This window comes from Pungitius pungitius, chromosome 20, assembly GCF_949316345.1.
Source record: "Pungitius pungitius chromosome 20, fPunPun2.1, whole genome shotgun sequence".
In the NCBI taxonomy this organism is placed as follows: Eukaryota; Metazoa; Chordata; class Actinopteri; order Perciformes; family Gasterosteidae; genus Pungitius; species Pungitius pungitius.
In genome coordinates this window covers 4,732,842-4,753,893 of record NC_084919.1, presented here as the reverse complement: position 1 = coordinate 4,753,893, position 21,052 = coordinate 4,732,842, and the positions used below count along the sequence as shown (strand labels likewise).

General features: G+C 47.6%; 1 protein-coding gene across 7 annotated transcripts in view; it reads right to left on the bottom strand.

The window, feature by feature from the left end:
* Positions 1–21,052, bottom strand: part of epha7 (eph receptor A7) — a 74,049-nt gene that overhangs the window by 39,930 nt on the left and 13,067 nt on the right. For all 7 annotated transcript variants that reach the window (XM_037448735.2, XM_037448740.2, XM_037448736.2 and 4 more), the window contains exons 4-5: positions 15,748–15,903; positions 8,490–8,825 (exon numbers count right to left, since the gene is read on the bottom strand). In XM_037448735.2, the coding sequence (XP_037304632.2) occupies positions 8,490–8,825; positions 15,748–15,903 (492 nt within the window). The remainder of the gene's footprint in view (positions 1–8,489; positions 8,826–15,747; positions 15,904–21,052) is intronic.

Sequence of the window (21,052 nt, the reverse complement as noted above, 5' to 3'; positions counted from 1 at the left end):
AGACAACGTCCCCCCCCCCCCCCCTCGCAAAAAAAAAAAAAAGAAAAATCCCTGCGCACCCTGCAGCAGCAACGTGAGTGTGTGTTATGCAGCGCACAGCTCTGCCAGTTGCACAACGAAAAAAAAAAAAAAAAACCCATTCCTCAGACCTTGGGGAGAGAAGACGGAACAGACACTTTCTGGCAAATAAGATCTGGGTTGTGCAAGAAGTGAAAACAAAGTTTTCAACAGTGCAAATAAATCCAACGCTGGGGTCCAACGTTTATGGAATGTCTGATAACCTCGACCTTCAGGCATGTTTTGAAAGTACACACATTATGAGGAATATAACTTGTTATTCAATCGACCCACTCCTACTTCGAGCGTTTCAGATCTCCTGTTTTAGGGTTAATCACATGACTGACGACATGTACCGTGTGCACAAAATGGGGACACATTTGGCAAGGGAACTTCTCAAACCGCAGGCGGTGTATTCGGATGATCTGGCCATGTGACAAAGGGAGCCACGTATGGAAGGGCTTGTTCTGTCACATATGTGCACAAGCAGTTTTTTCACAGTATGCCCGCTATAAGTCAACGCTCTCTGCTAAACTGTTAAGGCCCTTTTTTTTTAAAGAGGCTGCTACATTATCCGCGTCAAGATACAGGTGCGATTTTTGTTCCACAGACAAAACCCTCGGCCCGGCTAGAGGCTCAGGCAGATGTTGCCGTTTCCCAGTGTGTGCGATCGATGAAATGTTCCCTCTCCGGCAATCCCACTAACACTCACCAGGCTACAAACAATCCCTCCGTACCACCAGACAAAATACCACCGCCTTTGGGAAACAGCAATCAAAGTTTAGCTATTGACTTGGGATTGCTTTTGTGTGTGTGTGTGTGTGTTTTCCAGTAGGGGGAATTCACTGCTATTGGGCACCTAAGGCGCGCAGCCCTGCTTGGCTTTTATTACCCCTGGAAGTCCTTTTAACTCCTTCAGCAGGAAATGAAACACTCAAAATGGCTCGATTGCAAAGTGCCGGAGCCATTTGCAGCCGGGGGGGTGGGGGGGGCGGGGCGTGACATTCCCGAGCATGTGTTCCATATAAAAAGAGACTCTGGGAGTCACAGGTGCCTGCTGACAGGGCGTGTGTGTGTGCGTGTTTGATTGAATGTATACGAGAGCAGAGAGTATTTCTGTGTGTTTACCGAGGCCTTACAGTCACCACGTGGGCACCGAGCGGAGAGCTGCTGCATTCCGGAGCCAGCTGCCGCCGCTGACCCGCTCGGGCGCGCGAGAGCGCACAGAGACACTTAAATATGGACGCCCGAGGTGCAGTTTTCAGCTTCAAGCTTTCAGGCAGCGGGACGAGGGAGCTCATTTCAAAAATACGGCGTCGTTTTATTTCTGGTTTGGTTTGTCTGATAAATCGTTTGTGTGTCACCATTATACGCTGGTGCTTTAAACGATAATTGTTAACAGAGTGAAATAAAATGTGTTTCTTATTTCTGGCTAAAAATAAAAATAGAACAGTGCAGCTCAACCACTGTGTGCTGCGAGTGCTTCAGAGAGCGCCGCGAAATGTGTGTACTTCATCTGGCATTCTGACTGCCTCAATTAGCGGCACTCACCGAGAGACATTAGTACGCGTCCAACAAACCTGAAAACCGGAATATATTACAGTTCCATTTTTGTCGACAGTGACATTTCTCATCATCTTCCCCTCAGGTCTGTAATTTCACTGAGCGAATACTCGCGATCTGTCACCCCCGCGACGGTGGGTGGAGGGGGAGACTGCTCCGGCGCTCACGCCCATAGTCTGAGGATGCACCCCAGGTGATAAGTATAGCCCTGAAACCGACCAAGTGGACTCCATGCATGAGAGCGATTCAATTCATCATTTTCAAATCTTTCTAAAAGTCTAGATCAGAAATTTGAATATTAGCCAGGCTCAGAAGGAATCTGCTGAATATATATATATATATATATATATATATAATATATATTAGTGCTACAAAGATATTGAAGATTTCTGGCTCAGAGTAAAAAAAAATGTTTTTCCTCGTTTTTTTTTACAAATGAGCAACAGAAAGCATCATGACTGGGATAAACTGGTATGTAAAGTGGCACGGCCAAGGACAGGAGACCTCCGAGGACATCATACACAGGCCGTCTACAGAGCAGATATTGATGACAGACCCCAAAGGATATTAAAAGCCCACCCCCCCCCCCCCCTCCCCGCACCCAAGCACCCTGCTGTGTCTTGAAGCACGCGGGGCGGAGCGCTGCATCGGTGGACCGTCGCTCGAACCCCCGGGCCACACTGCCGCCACCCGTGTAAACAAGAGCGAGTCTAGTCAAACATTTCAATTTCTGAGCTTCCTGCTTCTTGTTTGCACAGATATCCCTGTTTGTTTATAAAAGGGTGAAGGATACCAGAGAATACACACAACCGCAACCGTAATATCCCCCGGGAAAAAAAAACATGGCTAACTGTGGCAACGCTGGGCGAAATTGTTTATTGGCCAACTAATACAACAATAAACATGTATGTGCAGATAGATTCCAGCGGCTGATGGTAAAACCGCAGCATGACTGACGAAGAAAAACCATTGGCTCCGTCTCTGCTGCCTCGGAGAGGTGTGAATATTTAAAGTCGTGTCTTGTCTGCTTTTTGGGGGAACCCAAGCCCACGGGACAAAGTTGAATGTGAATCAGCGCTGTTTTTAAACTTTCACATATTGCCAACTGGGGGTCGAAAACCTCCGAACGTTGCAACTTTTCAGACAGCTTTTCAGAATGAAGTAACATTGCTCCGTGCAAATGTTCCGAATGAACGACACGGAATGCAAACCCAAACAAACGGGGTCGGAGAGAGAGTTTCCGTGGATATAGACGAAAATAACCCACAGAAAATGAGGAAGAGTCGAAGGGGAAATCTCTTGCTACTCAACATAATATTTGAAGGAATGTGGTTTGTCATGGCAACACCTGGTACAAAGGAACAAAGAGCAAAGGATATTTCTGCGTCCAAACTGCACATCTTTAATCATAAGTCACTTTTTGCCGATTCCTTGGATTTCTTTTGTTCCACAACTCTGGATGCTGACTCGCCCTTTCTTTCGGATTTTGTGTAATGTTGCCATCCCTGTTGTAGCCTGCATCTACACCTCTGTGATCCCCCGAAAAGTTAAAGAAATGCAGTTTATTATATTAATGAGATGTGAAAAGAGATTTCTACGGCTGACTATTTTTGATTGATGGTTTATTGATATTGTTGAGTTTCTGTGGGAAAGACTGGGGGTGCAGGCACGGTTCTATCTACTATACTATACTACATAGTTCATAGGATATAGGAGGTAAATAGGATATACTTAAACAGACCCCTAGACGAAAGGTATATTTTTAAGTTGCCTTGTATCTTTATGTTGAAAGTTCAGGTGAAGCCCTTGGAATGTGCAATAGTTCTGGGTAGAACCTCATGGGTGGGTTATAGAAGAAACCCTTCACTTTTTAAAAAGGTTCCCGTTAGCATCGTAATAGACGGGAATCAGGTTAGAACCTCCAAAGAAGATTCTGGGTGGTACATTTCCCGGATGGTTCCCCAGTGTTTAAAGTGGGACCCTGTTTCTAAAAAGCCCGGTTCATTATCAAAACCTTCTACCTTGGGGACAAGCTGGGAAACCGTATCCAGTTCTAGTTAGCACCTTTTGTTTCAAAGAGTGCACATGTGTACCACATTTTGCCCGGTACTGCTGATGTTTTCAATCATTTTAAGGCAACACTGGAGCTCCGAGGCACAGAGGAACATCAAGCCGCGATTCACCACAGGAGCCATCGAGAAACACGTTTATTTTAATCTTGTCGAACAATTGTTTTGGCAAGAAGGAAACCCTTCGCTGAATACCAACAAAAGACACCCCCAGCCCTCCAAACCGGCACTGGTAGGGCGGGCGGCCTATCCGTGTCCTCACCCAGGACCAAAGCACAGAGAGGCGGGGACTGCCCGATGCACGCGATGGGGACCGAGTGAGCGAGCGCCAGCTTCCATGAGGGACGGCCCCCTCGGGCATGGGAGTCTCTTGGAGGGGCGGGGGGTTTGGGGAGTTCGCCTGCCAGCAATAAAAGGGCTGAAACGGGATACTTGGCGAGATTAATTACCACGATAATTCCATTTAAATGGAAAAGTAATTAAAGTGCACCTTCCATGAAAATTATTCATTGCTGACGGATTGGGTGACGGACAAATCAGGAGGCATTTACAGAAAAGCTGCAGGTTAAGTGCTCCGAGCTGCTGCTCTGAGACCACCACAGTTTTATTGCAGCTGGTGAATCGTACCGCTTTTCCCTGCTCTCATCAAATTACTGTGAGCATGTGGAGCAAGGGGGGGAGGGGGGTGAAGAGAATGGGCTCCCAGGTAACGTGAAACCCAGGACAAATGCTACAAAGGAGGATCCGCTTAACTAGAAAATGACACTGGTCAGGGGGGGACTGCTCGGAATCAATCAATCCTTCTGTTAAGGCCCCCACGGCAGATAGGAACACCAAACGGGATGAATCAATGGCCTTATTGTTCCCCAAGTGTTACTTTCACAAATGCAGTCAACATTGTTCATTTAGGGATGATTAAGTATCAAACGTTGCCGTATGGATAACCGCCTGGGGTGTCAATTTGCACCCACCAAACATTTATTATTTAAATGATTTCTGGCCTTAAGTGGCAGCGAGTTATCATTGAACCAATGCGAGAACCTCTACGGGTGCCTTCTTTTCTAAGCTTTAAGACGCTCAACAGCGGGAGGACGGCAACGCTCACATCGTCCGACGCTGGCGTCGCACCCCATGAAGGCCACACAGGGTTTTCCGCTAAAAAGTCAAAAATTCCGAGCATTGTTGTTTGCCTCAACGCCCCTCCGCTTCGCATCGAGGGATTTTTAATGAAGGGAATAGCTTGTTGTTCTGCTTGAGTGTTTGATTAGGTTTGATCTTAAGGGACGATTGCGGTGTAACATCATCTCGCGTTCACAGTGTTGCCAAAATAAAATGTAGTGAAGGATGGCTGGAAAGGAACAGAAAAGAAACCTCTTCAGCCCCATTGTCACTGGACAAACCCCCCCCCCCGCAAAGGAACACAATGATCGGCTTTTGTACTGTGCGAGAAAGGTGCCTCTCAGCATTCATCGGTGGAGACTAGTGTCTCTGCAGTAGTCACAGGTACGTACGGCCTACGGTTCAGCTCAAATTACCCAACACAAGTTTCTCTTAACAATTTAACAAATGTTTTTACTTTAGTTGCTAGTATTCTTTGACAGTCTTAGGAATAAAATGAATACATATCTCTTTAAGTCATTCTCAAAGGCCTCCATTTGTGTGGTAGGTGTCAGAATCCTGAAAGACGTCTTCATCTTAACAAGGTTCTTGGAGAGACGACGCAGGCAATCCGAGGCATTTCTGGTCAAGACTTGCCATCGTCTAAATAATCCAATGTCTAAGTGTTTTCTGCTCTGACTCGCGTGTGGGGCCTGTGGACACATCGCTGAAAAGCTCAACTATTGTACACGTTGCTATCAGAGTGTAACAGGCGCTGGGCAGCTGGCTAATGCAAGCAGTCAACATTAAAATCAATTCTCCCTTCACCCATTATATTGTTCATACCTCTTGCTGATCCGGCCTAAACCCCATTTCATTGCTGGCGTGCGCACACACGGGTCATGTCGCCCGTTCCCATAACCAATTTCAAATGGCATCGCTGTGCCCTTCTCCACAGCAATTTTCCCCGGCAAAGAGATGTGAACATCCGCTTGAATAAATATTAACGCTTGTTCTATGAACAGCGCTCCCGAGGAGTGTGCCGAAGGAACAAAAAAGGCCTGTTTACAAGTGTGCTTGAGGAAAAGCCAAGTCACAAAGGGCCTCTGAGGGGCGGCTCTGCGGCGCAGTCGACTCACAATGGAGTGCTGATTGAATCGCACTCTTTAACTTCCAGCGGACGGCGGAGGCGAAGATGTCAAAAATCCTCACCGTGACGGTGAAAAACTGAAGGAAAAAAAAAAAAAAAAAACGTTTCAACCGCCCGAAAGGACGGAGCTGGAGAAATCAAGCTTATGAACTCGCAGCCTCCACTTAAACTCATTTAAGACGGAGCTGAGAGGTAATTAGATTTTCTGGGAACAATAAGCACTCAGCACCTCGTGTTGCAGCTCCAGCCTGGCCTTGCCTTTGCTATAATTAGGGGAGGTGTGAATTCCTCATCAGATGGATGGCCATCTGCATTCACAAACTGCGCGTTCATCCCCTCCAGTCCCGCCGCCACGGGTCCACGCTCGCAATTACCGCGTGGTGGGCAGAGATGTGGAGCTTTTCTTTCCTTTTTACCCTTTTTTTTTTTTTTTTCTCAAAAAAAAGGTTCGTTCGGTGCTATGAAAGGTTAATCAATTCTGAATGATGAGCCATAAAGGCTTTAATAATGCAGTCATTCTCTTTATCGAGTGGTCCTGCACGCTCGCTCGCTCAGGAAGGGCCGATGGTTTTTGGGAAGCTCCGGCGTTCCAATTACAAAGCGCTTGAGCGTTTCCCTCGAGCCGATGTCCGCCTAACGGGGAGGGGGGGGGTTTACGAAAAAGACACATCATAGGTTTGTCAATATCAAACCGATTGCCGATTATTGACTCACTGGCACCTCTCTCAGAACCCAAGCGCCATCTTTTGGAACTTCCTGATCCAATGGGGACTAGTTTAGTTTAAGTAAGGGTGAGTATCTTTTCAGATGGAAGCCCCTGAAGCAAAATCCAACGGAGGTTTGTGCCCCTCAGTTTAGAAAAGAAAATGGGTTGAGAACCACTGCTTGGAAGGTATAACTCTGTCAATTGAATTGATAGAGTTGGCTGACTTGCTGATAACAGATGCTTTCCCAGGGGGGGGATATAATTAGTCTGAGTTTCAGAGTCCGGTTTGCCCAAATACTAAAAGATACTCGTGGAAAAACAAAGGCATGGTTTTCAAGAGAAAATGATCACATTTACAAATATGGAATGGCACACACTATTGGAGATACAAATTGTAATGTAATAAGCCAACAAAATGATCAGCTGCCTCATCCATGCTGACCAATTAAACTGATTACAGTGTTAACGCTCTTTAAATGGTGGCACTTACTCAAAATAATAAACATGACACCATCTTGGCCAAGCACGCTGCTCGCCTTCCCAACGGCTAATGGCTAAATATTCCACCGGGTTAGCTGAGTAATTGTCTGTTGTCAACGAGCCACGTATAATCACGAGTGACTCTCAAAGAGTGCGGGTTAATTGTCTTTTTTTTTTTCTCCTGCAGGTCGCCCTATTTCCCGCAATCCCCCCCCCGTGCCCTTGGCCAGGCCAACCCTCCCTCTGCACATTCCAGCGTGTGTCTATGTCCTGAATGTGGCGCGGCGAAATGCATCATCCCCCGACACCGCATCCAACAATCATCCATTCATTAAGAGGCCTCTTTCTTTCTCGATCTCTCCCAGATGTGACTGAGATTCACTATGTGCAGTTAAACGTGTTTTTTTTTGTTTTTTGTTGCAAACCACAGCTTCTGCAGATGTATGTTGGGACATGACATTGAAATTATAACGTGAATGGACAGAGAACAAGGGTTTATATATCCAGGCAAAGCTTTAGTTCTTCTTTTAATCACTATAGTCAGAACACTCTTTTGGACCAACTGCATTTCATGGATGGTCAAGCATGAAAGTAGAATCTTGTTGGGTGGATCCATAGAGATAATGAATAAAAAAGGACTTTTAGTTTGTCAGCATTAAAATACAGCATTTTAATTACGCTGCATTCCCCAGAAAATGGACTTGAAATACAACTCTTTGGGAGACGGCACCTCTGCTAAGCCAATGATGTTGGCTACAGTAGTGCTGATGCACACATGAATTAGTTTGGGTAATATGCATTGTGAATATATTACTGGATAATATCCGACTATAGTCATTAATGATAATGGGGAATCGTTGTGATCGTTTGCATGTGAGATGTTTCGTAAATTAAATTGTCAATCGCCTAATGCTCGCTCAGCTGGAGCAGAGGATGAACTGTGCACGGACACGGCGTGATTACGTTATAGGGTGTGGGTTTTTTTCACTGGCAGTTTGATTTTTAAGGGAAATCTATTTCACATTTAAGATCACATTTGTTCTTGACCATAGTCGGTGGAAATCGGGGTTGATGGAGAGGTCCAAACAGACTTTAACCCGCTGTTCATGTGCTATTTGAAATCACTAACAACTAACTCATTTTAACAATATAATCAAGTGGTTTGGTTTTAATTCAAGTCACAGCATGTATCACAGATGAATGAATGTGATGCAGAAGTAACGTTGCGTATGAAGTTGCGCGGTGATTTGTGTAGGCAGCCAGAACTTGTTGTAAAAGTCACAACTGGACCCACCCGACACGCTCCACTTCGTTCCGTGCGCATATCCAAACCCGAAACGGGTCAGCTTGACGTAAGAGCCCTCACCTGCTTGTCCCGTGGCGATGCTGACCGCCGCAAACAGCCTCTGCGTGCGGCTGAGGTCCGACACGCCGTTGACAGCCTCCACCTCGAAGGTGTAGTTGGCGTGGGCGAGCAGGTCCACGACGCTCACGTAAGTGTCCGCTAATCCCGACTGCGCCGGCGAGTATCCCACGTTGGGCCCGCACGGCACGCACTCCTCGGGTTCCCAGCCGCAGCGCCGGCACATGACCCGGTAGGTGACGTCGTTGCGCCCGCCCGTGTCGGCTGGCGGGCCCCACTCCAGGCCGACGGTGGTCTGGTTGATGTTGTAGACCAGGTTCTGCGGCGCGGAGGGAGGTCCTGTCAGAGAGAGGAGGAGGGGGGGGGGGAACACGGAGAAAGCCAGAATGAGACGACGCCAAGGAAGGTGACAGCCAGGAGTGTGCAATGAGGGAGAGAAAAGAAGGAAGAAAAGCCACTCACACACACACACAGTACAGGACATGCCAGCTCCAGCCCTGGAGCAAAACACTGACACTCAATTATAGTAAGGCTGCTACAGGTAGCCCGCACTGAAAGGAAGTCCGCTCTGGCAGGCACAAGGTCAGCGTTGGGGAGCTGATAAATGAAGGAGTGGAGCCCGGAGTTTCAAAGGTGGAACCATTTCGGTGTTCAGAGTTCACTCGTCTTATTCTCCTTATCATTCTGCGGTCTAGGTGTTTCGGGGAGGAGAGACGTTTCAGTGCTCCTAATCATCCGTTTCTTGTCATTTCATGAGCCGCGCGCACATGAATTATACACATCGATTGGAGTCACACAGCTTAAAAAGGTGGGGAAGCGATGGTGCCCTGGTCCCGTCACACCCATCTTCAAACTCCGCCTTCATTCTGAGTGAAACTAAACCCCTGTACATTTTCCTGATTCCATTGTGTCGCATTGGACTTGGGGTGCAATAAAATGCACATCCAAATACGTATGTTATCAAAAGAAATGATCGGAACAATGCGTTAGAGATCTTGATGGTTGTTCCCCCCCCTAAATTTCCACAATGTACTTGTGCCAACAAACACAGCCGCTGGCTCATCAGGAGACCTTTGATTACATACCGATTCATAACGGCATCAAATCTGCAGCGGCTAAGGAAAATTGAGACTTGTTTAGACTCCAGGACACTTAAAGTTAACGTCTCAAAGACCGACCACAGGGGTGTGAGAACAAGATTTAAACCCGGATTGTCACCGCGCTGTAACTGCCGTTGAGGCTTTCATCGGAGCCACTAGCGAATGGCGTGCGAAAAAGTGCATGGAGTTTGACTGCGAGTGTTTCACGTAACAACAAAGTGATTAGCTCCTCTCGTAAAAAAAAAAACACGAACAACAAATTGCTGCTGTCATCGTTTAAATTGCAGGCCGTAGGCTTTTATGGCCCCAGATGTTGATATGAATTAACTCCCACCCACCCCAACACAGTAAAGATTATATGACTTGTCTGCTTTACATTGTTTATGAATAGAACATCTTCAGCCTGTTCTCTGGGACTGTTAAAAAACGCTCTGTTTTTCTCAGGAAACACTCTGAGCAAAATCTCCCCACTCGCTCAATTTGTCACATTACCTTAAGAAAAAGGGGTCATGCATATGCACCGGGCCCAAAACCGCTACCACAACATCCAGGCTCATTAATACAGCACTTAGGTGTTTTTTTTTTTTACCCTGTTCTACCCTTTAGAAGCGAGGGCTCAGCGGGAGGCATCCATATTCATGATAATCCAGCGAGATAACAGACTGTGGACTGAGAAGATGAAAGAGCCACCTGTGGCAGGTGAAGCGCAAGAGGAGTGACTGCTGATAGCGCCACTCCACCTCAGCCTTGGCACCGACAAATCGAACGGCGCTCGCAATCTTCCTCGCAGACAAAAGGGGGTGGGGGGGTGCCTCGACACATCCGCACAGCTGCTCACGCACCCTCCCCTCCCGGAGCTTTTATCCCCCTGCATTTCCATGGCCGCGGCGAGCGCCGATAAAACCTCATTCCGCCCCGTGCCACTCTCGTCGGGGTCTCAGGTGCCACGGATCAAAGCGGCGATATCTCGGGCAAAACAAGAGGCGAAAGGAAATGAGATTGGACCGGCCGCGGATATGTGTGTGACCTCTCGTTTCCATATTCTTATCCCAGATGCAGTCCTTGAAGGCTTTCTTCCTCCTAAAGCATATTTCAAATGATGTCACCCTACACCCTACATTTTCACCTGAAAATGTAGCTGATCTGGTTGCAATCGGAGGGAACTTGATCCAAGTGATGATGTAAATACACCTTTCATTGTGATCCAATCGATCCACGTGTCCTACAGCGGCTAGGCCTCCGGGGGAAGGGGGGGGGGGTGTATGACTTATTTTGTAAAAGACAAATCCATTATCTGCGGAGGGGAGTGAAGATTAGGCTGGGTTTGAACTTTTCTCTTCAAGTTGTCTTTGTCATTTATCATGTGTGCAACGTTACACCAACAACGCCACGAGTGCCTTTTGCAGGGACTGTCTGAAAGGATAAAGTTCACCCTGGAGGGAAAAAAAGAACTAAACATCCGCTTTTGGTTCCTTGTAGTAAAGGTTACAATCAGCATTCATTCCTGGGAAGAAAAAAAATGGCTGCAGTTTTTCACTGGTGGAAACATTACATCCTGGACACACGTATTTTTGCAATGCTATTTTTCTATCACGTACACAGAATGTCACACAGGCGGTGGGGGGGGGGGGGGGGGAAGTATCATGCTACCTTCTTCTTCCTCTGCCTTGGCGTCACATTGGTTCTCAGAATATGCTCTGTTTGGAGTTTTTTGCAATATGAAACTCTGCCCCCACCTCACCTACAGGACGAATTTGGATTGCGGCCCTCGGCTGTCTGTCTGCTCATGGGTTTGTCGCTCTTCTTCTTCTTTTTTATTTTCTCCTGTCAGTGCCCCCACTCGTTCTTATCTTTTTGTCTTCCCTTCTCTCTCAACCCTCCTCCCAGTAAAGTGTCATTTCAGGGATAAGTCTGGCGGGGGCCCCGGCAAGCTGAAATGTCTCAATCACTTGCTGGCCTCCCTCCCAAAATGCTTCCACTGTGTGTTTTTGTTGTCATAAATATGGAATGGGTGCATGCACAGTTTGTCTCCGGCTGGGTAATTTACATGCTAACGTGGGGTAGATTCAGTTGAGTAAAAACCAAAAGTACCACAGTGCCTAAAGCCGGTAAGGAAACAGACCTCATCGGCACTACATGTCATAATCTACCAAATGTAGAAAACAAAGTGTACCATCAGATCGTTTGTGGGTCACGTTTCAAAGACCTGAAGAATTCAGGAGTTGTGTTGTGGGACCCGAGTAAATCCAAGCTTAGGAGAGAAGAATCTGGCGCTTATCTGCCTTGAGAGGCGCTCGGGGGGGGGGCTGCCTTAACCCTCCACAGCCTATTAGCCAACTCTGCTCTAATTGGTGAGCAGTGGGGATGGGGGGGCGGCAGGGGTGAGTGGCATTCAAATCGCCCATGAGGTAATCCCGGGTTTGACAAATGTGTGTTGCAAACCCGGCACCCGTGACCCGGCCTGTAATGATGCGGCTGCAGCAGGGGATAAAAAAAGCCCCCGAAGTTGCTTTGGCAGAAAGGCCCCCCGGATGTCCTCGTCGCAAACAAAACTTCAAAACCACTCCAGTGCCAAGATGAACCCAGGAATGGATTTGCTGCTTGTGCGGGCTAAAATTCAATTTCAGCCTGGACATTGTCTTGATTCCTAAATACCACCCCATATAAGGCACATCTGAGAATGTGGATGTGAGTGAAGTTGCTGCCAACCCAAATGTGCATGGCCTTGCACGGGTAGATCGTGTCGTGCATGATCTGAACGGGGACGCAGAGGCTTTATGTTTCGATCAACATCATTTCTGATCATTACGTCTAAGTTAGCGTCATTTTGGCGATACGCAATGAGCTTTCCCCGTCACTTTTCAGAGAGGATTGCTTTGGTTTATTACAATCTGGTTCTTATTTTTGTATTTTCAGTATGTCCACTGCCTAATGAAAACTATGAAGTTCATATAGTTATAATAGTAAATGGATTAATCTCCTACTGGCATTAATAAATGACTGAGGCCCAGAACCCTGAGGTCCCGTATGGGCCTTAAGATTTAGCATTTCCTTGTTGAAAAGAAAGTTGTCGTTGAAAGGAAATCTTTAAATCTAAGTCGCCTACGATCCAAATATAACCAAAGCAAGTGGCAGGACACCGCCCATTTTAACAACAGGGCCTCACCGTTGGTTCATCCAGGCCTCGCCAAAAGTGTCTGCTGAACTGTGGGAGCCCTTTCACAGTCCCCTAGCAACTCCAGGCAGCACCAGCCCTCTAACGCACGTCAACTTGTTGAGCTGGCACATTTTTATGGGGCTCCGCGGGTGGGGGGGTGGGGGGTGGAGGGAGGGAGGGACCTCTCACAACTACCCTCCTCAGGCCCAAGCACGCACCAGTGCCACTCACAGCTGCTGCATGATTGATGCCCACTCCCCAACCTGTCAACGACTTCTGCCTGGGTGTATCCCTTGGAAAAAATGCCTCCCCATGGCAGCCCCCCCCCACCCCCCCCTACATCTCTCCTCTTCTCACAACTTTGCATGGGAATGGCGTAGACAAACCTTTCAAAAAACACAATTTCATCCTTCAGGGCCCCTTGTCCCTGTAAAATGCAACCACACGGTAAAATGATTTATTTGGAACTACGTGTTTTTGCAACTTCTTCCCTCATCTTTATTCATTCATTCGTTTGTCTCATTTTCCCTAAAATCCGCGTAGACATTTTGTTAATCTCTTTGTGCCAGCGATCCATCTCACTGTTTTTTTTAGGCCTATGATATGGTGGCTTTACAAACTCCTATATAAATTATAAAAAAGATCAATCTATCAGGCTATTTGTACAGGCAGTGCAAATTCATTTTCAATTAGAATTCACTCGTGTTCTGCATGAGACTTGAAAAATAAGTAAGTCCCTTGGTCAAAGAGACTTAATCCAGCCACGAATGAGGAAATGCACGTACAGAAAAATGAGTGAGGGCTAGAGCGAAGCTATTCACACAAGTTGAAAATACATATTTACATAAAATGGTATAGGGTCATCAAGCGTAGACCCCGAACTTAATGAAAATGAATAATGGAAAGTGTGCATTAGGCAACTTCAGTGATTACTAGGCTACTTGGCCAAGGTGATTACCCAGAGGGGGGAACAGCCAGAGGACACGGCAAAGAAGTTTCTCCCGCAGGCGAGTCCTGCCCCCCCTCGTTCAGCGGGAGGCGCGCAAGTGAAGCGGCACGGTTGCGTCCCCACGAAACAGGGAGACTGCTGGTTTGTGGTCATTGCCAGGCCTCAAATTAGCTTAGCCTGAGTTATGTCCCTGTTTGTGTCTGACGGCGTTGGGCACCGGAGTTCGCCAGACAAATCCAAGCCCTTCGTAACAACTTTATGTTTGAATTGAGGTCGTTGGAAATCCTTGAGACACGACTTCTTTTATTTGTCTGAAACCGTGAGACAGAACCAGCTTTGTTGCCTCGTCAGAACTTTTTTCCCCAACGGCAGACGGCCAAAAGTGACAGTTTTAGCATGGTGGGCGAGGGGGATAATGCCTCTTCGGCGGCTTTAAAGACACTGTCATTAGGACGTCTGACTCAGAGCAAAAGGAATCTCACCACAAGCAGACAACAAACATCTTGCCTCCTGAGCTGCACAATGTTTCTGCCTTTGTTTACACTTGACTTAAACCATTGAAATGTTAATCTGTGACATGCTAAGAGAGGACAGGTGGCCCCGAGCCATTGTTCTGCAAGTAAGTCTCAAGCCTTTGCACTACATTCCCCGAACAAGCCCCAACATAAGAGAGGCGGGTTCCTAGTCGACACTGACAAGAGCCGAGTCAACGCCGAAAGCTCCCCAAGTGAGGTCCAAGACTGACATGTCCAGAGTCGAGACATCAGTTCCTGAGTCAGGAAGGACAACTCCCAAGTAAAGACTTAAAACCGCCGCGCCTCTGTTGCTCAAAAGGTCTGTTTAGGTCACAAAATTAAAGTGTTAAAATACGATATATATATGTATATCAGGGGTGGCCACACTTTTCAGGCTCGCAAGCTGCTTTTCGACTAACCGAGTCATGGGCGATCTACCCCCCTCCCCTTCAAGGACCAGCCATCTGACGCCTGGGGGGGGGGGGGGGGGGCTTTGTGCTGAAAATGTGTTGAAAGTAAATGGAAAAGTTTGGCCGCAACAAGCCTCTTATTTATGACCTTTTGACACGCAATATTTTAAGGATCAAATTCAAACTTGAATCCATATGATGGGCTCTTTAAAACTCTGATTTAATGCGCACGCAACCTAGTGTGTCCCTTGCGACGTTCCAATGTTTGCATAATATCTCACCAGCAGTGTCTCTCTGTCACGCGCACACGCTTTGGAGATTCTGACGTGGCCTACTTTGACTCTGAAAGAAGCCGCAGTGCTTGGGGATGAGAACAAGGTTTAACCTTGTAGGCATTTCTTTTTTTTTTTTTGGTTTCTCATCCTTATGAAAATGCTGAAAAATGGTTTCGCTCCTAAAATGTTTTGTTTTAACCCGCGCTTCTTCTCAGAAAGCAAGTGTGTACTTAAGCAGCCCCTGTGAGCCGTTCCAGGAGTCTTTCTCTGCATCATCAGCGGAGTGAAGCCGGCACACAGATAAGGTGCAGAGATTATGTTGAGGGGGGGGCTATTTACCTCCGGAGATAGAGAAGAGTGCTAACATCGTCCTGCGGGGCTGGGACACTCCCTGTTGCACAGTAGCTGAGTACAAGACGGGCGAGGGGAGGGGAGGAGGGGGGGCACCTCTTAAAAAAAAACTTGTTTGACAATGTATTTGGAGCAAATCAGCCCTACCCCTTTTAGACTGATCAGCCCCCACCCTCCTCCCCGCCTGTGTAAACAAGCCCTCAATGGCTTGTCACGTTAGCGTGACACTGGCCAGGACAGGCGAAGACGCCGGCCTCGGCTGCCGACTGGAATTGCAATCTTTCAGACGGGAAATGGCAAATTGCTCCTCTCATCATTAGCAACCAGCTAAGACGGAAAACAGACACGCAAGCCTGCAAACATAATTATAACGACACACTGGGAGGCGGGGGAGCGGCCATTGAACACATCTGGGGCTCTCATGAGGCCAATGCGGACTGAAGGAACAGGTCTGCCGTGGGCTCTGGAGTGCGTGTGTTTTTCGCTTGGCGCGGGGCGACTCACTGGTGCAGGCCAAGGACGCGGGGTCGGAGAGCGCCCGGTAGTAGCCGTCCTCGCAGTCGCAGCGCCAGGAGCCCTCGCGGTCGTTGAAGCTGTGCGCCGGACAGCGAGAGCACTGAAGGTCCTGGGAGGAGGACTTGTAGAAACCTCTGCCGCACGCTGTGGGAGGGGAACAAGAGGAACGAGGTCAAGGCCAAGTGGGAAAAGAAAGCATTCTCTCAAATAATCATTTGGAAATGCCCTTGTGGGTTGTTGTGCAGATTGTAAAGCCTTCTCGGGCTGTGATTTTGGGGCTGCACAAAATAAATTGAATTGAAGTTAAAAAAAATATTGATTCAAAGTTGGATTAGGACCAAGATACGTGACTAAGCGGCTGGTGGAGTGCAATTCCTACCGTTTCTATTTAGTAAAACCCGGCTAAGCTGGGTTCACACGCCATTATAGTCTGAGACAAACGTCTCCAGTCCTGTGCAAACACAGCCTGGAAGAGTTACAACTTCAAACCTGAACACCCATCATGAAAAGAAAAGGCGCATGACCGACCAAACCACTATGTCGAACCACACGACATGAAGCGGCCGGTATTTAGTCTCGACCTGCAAACTGAGGACACGGGGGGGGGGGGGGGGGGGAAACAAAAATAAAGCATCGCAAATCTCCCGTTGAGGCGTTCTCGGGATGAATGACGAGGGTAATGAATCCTCAGGTCAGTGGAGGGGGTCCGCCTCCTTTATGACAGGTCCTATCTCTGAAAGGGTTAACGTTGGCCTGAGAGATGAGCGTTGTTTCCGCCTCGAGCATGAGCTGGCGCATCGTTGTGACATTTTTACTTTTTTTACCGAGACTGTAAACAACCCTGATAAACTGACATGACTAATCAAGGAGGACTCAGCGCTGAGATAGTCATTTAACTGCAACGCTGTCTTCTACAAAGTGACTCCCCCGTACAGCCATACCGCCACAGTGGTAATTTACAGATCACGGCTGCAGCAAAACTACTAGGTTTTGTAAAACACCCTGGACCTGCCTGTGATAACCTTGTTTGTTCAAATATTCAAGTATACAGTTGTTAACTAAAATGTGTCGACGTTAACCTCTAATGGCCTCCGGAGTTCATTCATCCAGATTTGATACGCTAGAAGAAAGAACACCGACTGGTCCCAAACAAACACTTAACACCCAAATTGTTTACCGAGCATTTCTCTTAAGTTACAAATGATTCCCATGAGAGGGAGCAAACGACAATGGGATTTCAAACGGCATGAAACTACTGACTCGTAGCACCTCGCACGCCTGTGCAGGGTATAATGTCTATTCTGGGTCTGGCTATTTCCAACTAATCCTCAGTGACCGCCTGTGTGTGCAAACGGAGCTCAGCCTGTCGAGGGAAAAAAAAAAAGAAAAAAAAAGGCTGCAATCCAGGCCACATGATTTCAACAATCTGCAAGAAATCTACACCGGATTGGTCTGCATACAAACTATCAAATTATACAAAAAATGCATTTTTCATGAGCCGCAGGGGGAAATTAGTAAAAGTGGTCAAACCCGGGTCTCCCACAGTTTACAGATCTGGGTTCAGCTATTTCTTTATTTCCTTCCCCCCCCAGGCCAACGCCTCCTGTGACAGGGTCCGGAATAAGAGGAATAAAGAGATTTGAATGTTTCTTGTCGTACCACTTCCAGGGCGGCGTGAAGAGGAGGCTGGGGCTTTCTCCTTTTTAGCTACACGAAAGGACTGTCATTCTCCATTTATCGCACCGCCACGGCCTTGTGGAACAAGCCCCTTCTCGCCTTTTTTTTTTCCTTCCCTTTTTCTTTTCAATACATGATTTTATCTCTAATCTTTTTTTTCCTCTTTACCTTTCCGAGCCGGTAATTGGAAACAGAGCCGTGAGGAGGCTCTATGAGCTAGCGGGCGGCGTCTCGAAATGCTGACCGGGGCGAAAAAAACGTGCCCACGGGGTGCTTACTCGTCATATTGAGCTGCTTTTTGCCGCGTGTTGCACGTCCGATGAGCGATGGCGAGGGAAGACTCACAACTGATGCACAGTGGAAACGCTCCCCCAGTGGCTTTATCCCACAGGTTAAAAAAACGGCAGGCCGGGGCTGTTAAAACATTTCCGATTAGCCACCGTGTATTTTTGGGTCACCTGGCTTTTCTGTGAGCTCGTCTCCCAATGTGACCACCACCACTCAGGCAGACAAGAGCATCCAACACTGGGATTAGGACGAGCAGAATGCCAGGGGAGGGACGGGCGTCTAAAATTAACATTACTGGATAAGAATTTATTACCACATAACTTCATGGCTTTAAGGGGCATTTCTGTTGGTATGCGTCCCTCCCTTGATACTAGTTTCAAACCCAAACCCAAATTAGAGTGTGCATTTCAATGCCATTGCAGATTTTCCCAAAATGTAATTATTTTGTTAACTTAACTTCTGCATTAAAACATATAAACCAATGAATCGTTCATCACCTGCTGAACAGCCTGTTTTCTTTTTTTATTGTTAGTAGTAGTAGTAGTTCCTTCTTTCATACATTTTTTCTTCAACAGTTTTTGACATTAAACTTTTCAAAACAGGAGTAGTGACACTAGTAGTGGCTAAATCTATGGGGGGCACTAAGATTGCTGGTCACTAGTGCTGGATGTAAAGAACACCGTCGATTGTGAAAAACGGTCAACGCAGATTTTTATTGTTGACGCATCACATATTATTAATATTAAGAAACAGTGTTTGATTACATTTGTTTTAACTTGTTACTCAAATACATTTGAAGTTCAATTTCCAACATTTTGAGTCATTATTTAGATTTGCTACGGGAAATAATCGTTGTTTTTGATTCGACTGATCTGTCGCAAAATCCAGCACTGAGGGAGAAAGCAATGGGCGGACAGACAGGCTCAAGCGGAAAAGAAGGCGTAAAGATCCATGTCTCCTCAGGGTCCTCCACTTCTAATAAAAAGCCTGATAAAATACCTAATATGTACAGAAACAACACTGGCACACAGATACATACTTTTTACCACATTTAATTTAAGCACAGTAGCTAAATGTTAGCCGTACATAAATGGAATTCTCAAAAAGTTCAGAGCCTATTTTTGCATCGTTGTATCAAACTGAAAGTCCAAGATGAGGCAGGAAGTGGCATGGTATCAGCAGATGCTTGAAACACAGTTACAAACATAGTTAGCTCTGCAGGACATTCACATACGTGTTTTAATTGACCGATACTGGTGTCGTCACCCAAGCTGATCAACTTTAGGCTCCTTACCTCTTCCTACTCTTAATTTTAACCCATCTTGATCACTACTTTCACCAGAAAAAGAGCCCTGTTCCAAATATACCTGACTCGTCCTTTAACTCCAGTAAAACACGGTACATTTTCAATGCTTTTCCTCCCAAGGGCTTTCCGGCAAAACCTCATGTGGTTATCAATGCGTCCGACTGGGTTTTGGCACCCAGAAATGTTTACAGAAGCAACAAGGCGGCAAATGAGGCCTCAAAAAAAAAAAAATGGAATGCCTGGATGACAAGGGGGCAACTAAGTGCTGCTGCTGCTGCTGCAGCTCTCTCCACCGCTGGCAGAGCATTGAGTGACAAGTACAAACACAGCCGTTGTGGGCCCCGGCATTCCAGTTCGCCGGCGGCTCGCACTCCCTCGCCGCCGGCGACTCTCACGTTCCTGGCACCAGACTCCAAAGAGAACACCCTCAGTCCGAGATGGGACCCGCGATGGCGGGCCGCAGAGGTTCTTTGTCCAATGTCCCCTCGGCCACACGCTGTCCTCCGAGTGGGGAACATCTACCGATGCGATCGCACCCCGACCCACCCAATCAGCCGCTTCCAAATGGCGACCGAGTTGACGGAGAGCTCATTAGCAAACGCTGACTGACGCACAAACATGTCAGAACGCCGCGCCGAACTACTGGCGCGCCGGACTTTGGCGGCAGGGCTCGACAGTCCAACGTGTGATTACATTTGTGAAGATAAAGTGCATGAAAAATAAAAAAGGCCTCCCCTGTTGCTGGCCCTCTTCTGGCACAGATATAAAAGTCAGACTAATGGTTTTTAGAAGGAAGCTCGGCGACAGAAACAACACTCGGCTCATGGGCGACTCTGATGATGAAGTAGTGCGTCCTCGGTGAGGCGGGTTGATGTTTTACAGAAAGCCTAACATTCCAGCCAGCTCCTGCATAGGCCCAGCGTCTGTAATGTTCCTTCCAGTGGTCATTTTGATTGAGTGAGGTGTGTGTGGGTGTAGGAGGGGGGGGGGGGCAGCAGTCAGCAATTTTTTTTCCGGAGGAAGAGGAGTGGGTTCGTAGGGAGGAGCGGGAGAGACTTAATCAAACGCTCCTGTGACTTCGGTGTCTCAATCCCAGCATGCACACACTGGCCCCCCCGAGAAAAAAAACAAAAAACAACCCAGACTCCTTATCTTAAGCACACACACGCACATGAATGTACACAAAAACGCTATCTGTATTTTCCTAACAACTGTGTTTATTTGTCTCCCCCCCTCTCCGCGCTGAGCTTCTTAACATTCTTGAATCGCGTCCAGGTTCTCATGCGCTTTGCCAGTGTCATGACACCTCGGGGTGAGGGACAGAGAAGGAGCCGGGGGGGGGCAATGAGTTACCGCTTATGCGAAAGCCTGACATATCTCTTCCCGGCCAAAATAGAAAATAATTATTATCCTTGTCTGGGAGGCGGAGGGGAAGGGGAAGGGAGGGGGGGGGGTTGTTGAAGCAAATGCATCCAAAAAAGTGTTGCAAGTGTTACCACTCAAAAATCCAATCAAGGTCACAACCCTTGTTACGACTGAGCGTGGACAACTCTACAGAGGAAATTGAGCCCCCCCCCCCGGACCCCCCCCCCCCCCTTCCACCCTCTGTCTCAATAATTATGTGTGGGAAACTTGGGAGATTCTCTTTGATTTTTAACAGACCACCAGAGCCGGAGTGCGAATGACCAGTGTGGCCCTTTCTGTCTCCACGGTCCCAGCACGATGAGTCCTGTCAGGCCCCCCCCGCCCCTACCCCAGCTACCCTCCCGTCCAGCCTGATTATGTGTTAAATCCGCCCCGTGTGTGGGGATGGATGTGGAAAGAATGCGTGAGGGAAGTGGAGGGCCGTGGAGACCCGGAGAAAGCGACCTGGAGATAATGCCCCATTAGGGTGATAAAAGAGGCACTGCGACGAGAGCGGCCCGACAGGTCCGACATGCAGTCCCCCCCCCCCCCACTCCTCCACCGCCACTGATGAATGCCAGGTGGAGCTGGTTAAGAGTTATGAGTTTATTTTCTTAT